This window comes from Atractosteus spatula, chromosome 6 (genome assembly GCF_055471065.1).
Source record: "Atractosteus spatula isolate fAtrSpa1 chromosome 6, fAtrSpa1.hap1, whole genome shotgun sequence".
Taxonomy (NCBI): Eukaryota; Metazoa; Chordata; class Actinopteri; order Semionotiformes; family Lepisosteidae; genus Atractosteus; species Atractosteus spatula.
The window spans coordinates 35,217,238-35,221,977 of NC_142711.1; the positions used below are offsets into that span (position 1 = coordinate 35,217,238).

The 4,740-nt window shown below is 66.0% G+C and overlaps 1 protein-coding gene across 1 annotated transcript; it reads right to left on the reverse strand.

Moving 5' to 3' along the window:
* Positions 1-412: 412 nt before the first annotated feature.
* LOC148832824 (uncharacterized) lies at positions 413-3,778 on the reverse strand. Its single transcript, XM_088918150.1, has 6 exons — positions 2,866-3,778; positions 2,549-2,616; positions 2,125-2,247; positions 1,880-1,993; positions 966-1,158; positions 413-549 (listed from the first exon to the last, which is right to left on the reverse strand). Exons 1-6 carry the CDS (start codon positions 3,776-3,778, stop codon positions 413-415), a joined length of 1,548 nt encoding a protein of 515 aa, XP_088774276.1.
* Positions 3,779-4,740: the final 962 nt, after the last annotated feature.

Sequence of the window (4,740 nt, forward strand, 5' to 3'; positions counted from 1 at the left end):
GATGACCAGCGGCTGACCCTACCTGTGTAAATAATGTCCTAGTAATTCTAGTGCCCTGTGTAGTCCTGTAAAAGTGTAGTGTGTTGTTAGGTAATTACCACCCTAAAGTTGTGTACGTGTTCCGTCAGTCTCCTCATGTGTGCGTAGATCCTGTGTTTGGTTTTGTGTGGGAAAACGAATAAAGCTAATGCTTGTTTGTTAATTGCGTCTCCACTCGTCCTTGTTCTGAAAAGAACCTGCAAACGCTACATTAGTGTCAGAAGCGGGCAGAATGGACAACTCGTGGCAGACAGTACCCGATTCTATTAAACGCTGGCTGATGCTGGAAGAAACAGAACCCATCGGCAGCGCACATAGGGAGCCTGAGCAACTCCTGGGTGCGACAGGTGGCCACAGCCCTTACCAGGGCTATTCAATAGTGGTCCCGCCGGTAGAATTGGGGCGACCGGCCACTACTCCTGGTCAGCGAGCACCCCAGATAGAGGATACTCTCCCTGCCGGAGCCGATCAGCGATTCCCACACCCATCGGCGCGGGTGAGACCAGGTCGCTACAATGGGGAAGCGCCGTGGGAAATCTACGAGGCGCAGTTCCAGCTCGCGGCCCGGACGAATGGCTGGAGCCGGGCGGAGATGGTCGGCCACCTGGCGGCGGTGCTGGAAGGAGCGGCCTGCCAGGCGCTCCTGGACGTCCCGGAGGAGGACAGAGGCGAATACACGGCGCTGGCAGCGGCTCTCCAGCTGCGCTTCGGTGTGGAGGAGGCGCCGGACTTGATGCGGGAGAGGCTGGCCCTGCGGCGGCGCCAACCAGGAGAGCGACTGGGCCCGGTTGCCGCTGATGTCGCGTTCCTCGCCCGCCAAGGATACCCAACTTTCCCCCGGGAGGCGCAGCGGGAGATGGCTCTCCAGGCTTTTCTCAAGGCCCTCTCACCCGAGGAGCTGCGGCGCCACGTGCAGCTGGCCGCGCCAACATCGCTGGAGCAGGCCTTGGTCCTTGCTACACGGGCTGAGGCCATGTTCGGGGTGGCTGGAAGCGCCAGCAGACACAGTGCGCCCTGCCGCCTGACCGAGACGGCAACGGAGGGATCCAGCAAGGGGGAAGAGGAGCCAGCCCGGGCAGCGACCCCCGCGGAACAGCCCCGCACGCTGATTTGCAACCGCTGCGGGAAGAGGGGACACCGAGCCCGGTTCTGCCGGGCACCCGAACCTCGCACTCCTCAATCGGCGTCGGGAAACGGGAACGGGGTGGCTCAGCGTGGGGAAGGCCGCCCCTCGAACACCTCAACCCCCATTCCGGAGAGCGCTGTTAAGACCGGCGCCCCTCACGTCACCGTGGGGCGAGTCGGCTGTAGCCGGGGCCTGTACCTCCACTGCAAAATCGAGGACCAACCCTGCCTGGCCCTACTCGACACCGGTTCATCGGTAACCCTACTCCGGCCGGGCGTCCTCCCGGACACCGAGGGCACCAACCCCCCAGGATGGGAGGCCTCCAGCCTGCGGCTAAGGACCGTGACGGGACAGCTCGCTGCAGTCCGGGGGAAACAGGTGCTTGCCTTCCGTCTAGGTGCAGCGACGGTGCGCCACCCCTGCTACCTCGCACCCATCCAGGAGGACTGCATTCTGGGGCTGGACGTACTGCAGCGAGTGGGGGCCAGTTTGGACTTGAGCCGGCAGGAGTTGGTGTGGCAGGGGGAGCGACTTCACCTGGTGGAGGGCAGGCCCGGCGAAGGCCGAGGGACGCGGGCTTGCCGGAGCCGGGAGAAAAAGAGGCAGTGGCGGTGGCGGCGGCGGCGGCAGCGGCAGTCGCCGGGGCAGACCAGGCCTGTGAGCCGGGGAGCGAGCGTGCCGGATCCTGCTCCCGAGTCAGCCGGGGAGCCAGACAAGGCGGCGGCGGCGGGGGCCGAGCGTTGCGTGGAAGCGAGGCGCGCCGTTGAGGATCTCTACCAGCGGAGCTGCGAGGGCCTCGATCAGGACCAGCGGCAGCGGCTCCAGGAGCTACTCGCCCAGAACGAGGATCTCTTTGCGGCGAGAGATGAGGACTGCACCCGCACTGCCCTGGTCCAACACGAGATCAACACCAGCGACACTCGGCCCATCCGCATCCCACCGGGACGCATGATTCACGCCAAGCGGACCGCCGCCGAGGAAAAGATCCGGGAGATGGCCGCAGCGGGGGTGATTGAGCCCTCCGCGAGCCCGTGGTCGGCGCCAGCTGTACTGGTCAAAAAAAAAGACGGCTCGTGGAGGTTCTGCGTCAATTACCGCAAGCTGAACGAGGTCACCCGGAAAGATTCCTACCCCCTGCCGAGGATAGATGACGCCCTAGACTACATCACCGGGTCGACCTGGTTCAGCTCCCTGGACCTCCGCTGCGGCTACTGGCAGGTACCGCTTGCTCCCGATGCTCGCCCGAAGACGGCCTTTTCTATCGGCCAGGGCCTCTGGCAGTTTACTGTCATGCCTTTTGGCCTGTGCAATGCCCCTGCGACGTTCGAGAGGCTGATGGAGAGGGTGCTGGCATCTGTCCCGCGGAACCAGTGTGTGCTTTACCTGGACGATCTGCTGGTTCATGCCTGGGGCTTCGACCAGGCCTTGACAAACCTCCAGGCGGTGCTGGCCTGCATCCGCCGTGCTGGCCTGAGGCTCAACCCCCGCAAGTGCGAGCTCCTGCGGCGGGAGGTGACCTTCCTGGGACATGTTGTTGGACCGCGAGGGGTGGCTACGGACCCAGGTAAGGTCGCCGCAGTGAGGGGCTGGCCGACTCCACGCACCGTCGCGGAGCTGCGCAGCTTTCTGGGGTTGGCCTCGTACTACCGGAGGTTCGTCCGGGACTTTGCCAGCATCGCTGCCCCGCTGCACCGCCTCACCGACAAGGGCCGCCGTTTTGACTGGGACTCGGGCTGTGAGACTGCCTTTGGCCGGTTGCGTGAAGCTCTGGTGGGGGCCCCCGTGCTGGCCTACCCCGACCCGCGGTTGCTGTATGTTCTCGATACCGAAGCGAGTGACTCGGGGGTGGGAGCGGTGTTGGCGCAGGAGGGGCCGGATGGGGAGCGCGTAGTGGCATACTATAGTCGGGCTTTGACTAGGCCTGAGCGGAACTACTGCGTGACCCGTCGCGAGCTGCTGGCGGTGATGGCGGCGGTCCACCACTTCAGGCCGTACCTGTTCGGGACCCGGTTCCGGCTGAGGACCGACCATGCGTCCCTCACCTGGCTGCTCCACTTTAAGGAGCCGGAGGGGCAGATGGCGCGATGGATAGAGATCCTGCAGGAGTACGACTTCACTGTCGTGCACCGTGCGGGGTCTCGCCATCTCAATGCTGATGCTCTCTCGCGGCGCCCCTGCGAGGCCGCGGACTGCCACCACTGCGCCCGGCGGGAGCAGCGTGAGGAGGCTGTCCGCACCGTGGCGGGGGTGAGCACCGCGGCCACGGCCCGGGAGGGGCCGCTGGGGGTGAGCCTGCCAGACCTGGCGCAGCGTCAGGCAGCTGATCCTGACGTGGGGCCGGTGCTCCGCTGGAGGGCAGCAGGAGTGCGGCCTACGCGAGAGGAGCTCGCCCCGCACCCAAAGTCCGTCAAGGCCCTCTGCGCCCTGTGGGAGGCCTTGGAGGTAAAGGACGGGGTGCTGCGCCGGGGGTGGCGGGTACCCTCCAGTGGCGAGGTACGGTGGCAGCTGGTGGTGCCTCGGTCGCTCCGCGGGGCGGTGCTCCGAGCGGTGCACGGCCAGCCGGGCGTGGGGCACTTCGGCGGTAAAAAAACCCTGCAGTGTCTCTGAGGCCATTTTTATTGGGGTCTTTGCCACCGGGACGTGGAGCGGTACTGCCGAAAGTGTGCGGTGTGCGTGGCGCAGAAGGGTCCCCCCGAGCGCTCCCGGGCCCCCCTCCAACAACACCAGGTGGGGGCTCCTATGGAGCGGGTGGGGGTGGACGTTTTGGGCCCGTTTCTGCGCACCGAGGCCGGGAACCGCTACGTCTTGGTGGCCATGGATTATTTTACGAAGTGGCCGGAGGCCTACGCCCTCCCGGACCAGAGTGCCCCCACGGTGGCCGATGCACTGCTGCAGGGGATGTTTGCCAGGCTGGGGGTGCCGGAGGAGTTACACAGTGACCAGGGGCGTAACTTCGAGTCCCAGGTCTTCGCCAGAGTGTGCCAGCGCCTGGGGATCACTAAGACGCGGACCACACCGCTGCATCCCCAGAGCGACGGGTTGGTGGAGCAGTTTAATCGGACGCTCGCCACCCAGCTGGCCACCCTGGTGTCCCGGCACCAACGGGACTGGGACCGCCACCTCCCCCTCGCGCTCTGGGCGTACAGGACCGCGGTCCAGGAATCCACCGGGTGCACCCCGGCCTCGCTCATGCTGGGCCGGGAAATGCGAACACCGGTGGACCTGGTCTTCGGCCCGCCGCCCGGAGACGGGTCGGCACCGCCGGCTGGACCGGACTACGAGTGGGACCTGCGGCAGCGGATGCAGCGGGTGCACAGCTTTGCACGGACCCACCTGACACAGGCGGGGGTCCGGCAGAAGCGGTACTACGACCTGCGGTGCAGGGGGCCTGTCTTCCAGCCCGGGGACTCGGTTTGGGTGTACAACCCGCGCCGCCGCAAAGGCCTCAGCCCTAAGCTGGCGCCGTCGTGGGAGGGGCCCGCTGAGGTACTCGGGGTGGTGGGCGAGGTCTGCTACCGTGTCCGGTTGCGAACACGGGGGAGAGTGGTGGTCCTGCACCGAGACCGCCTGGCCCC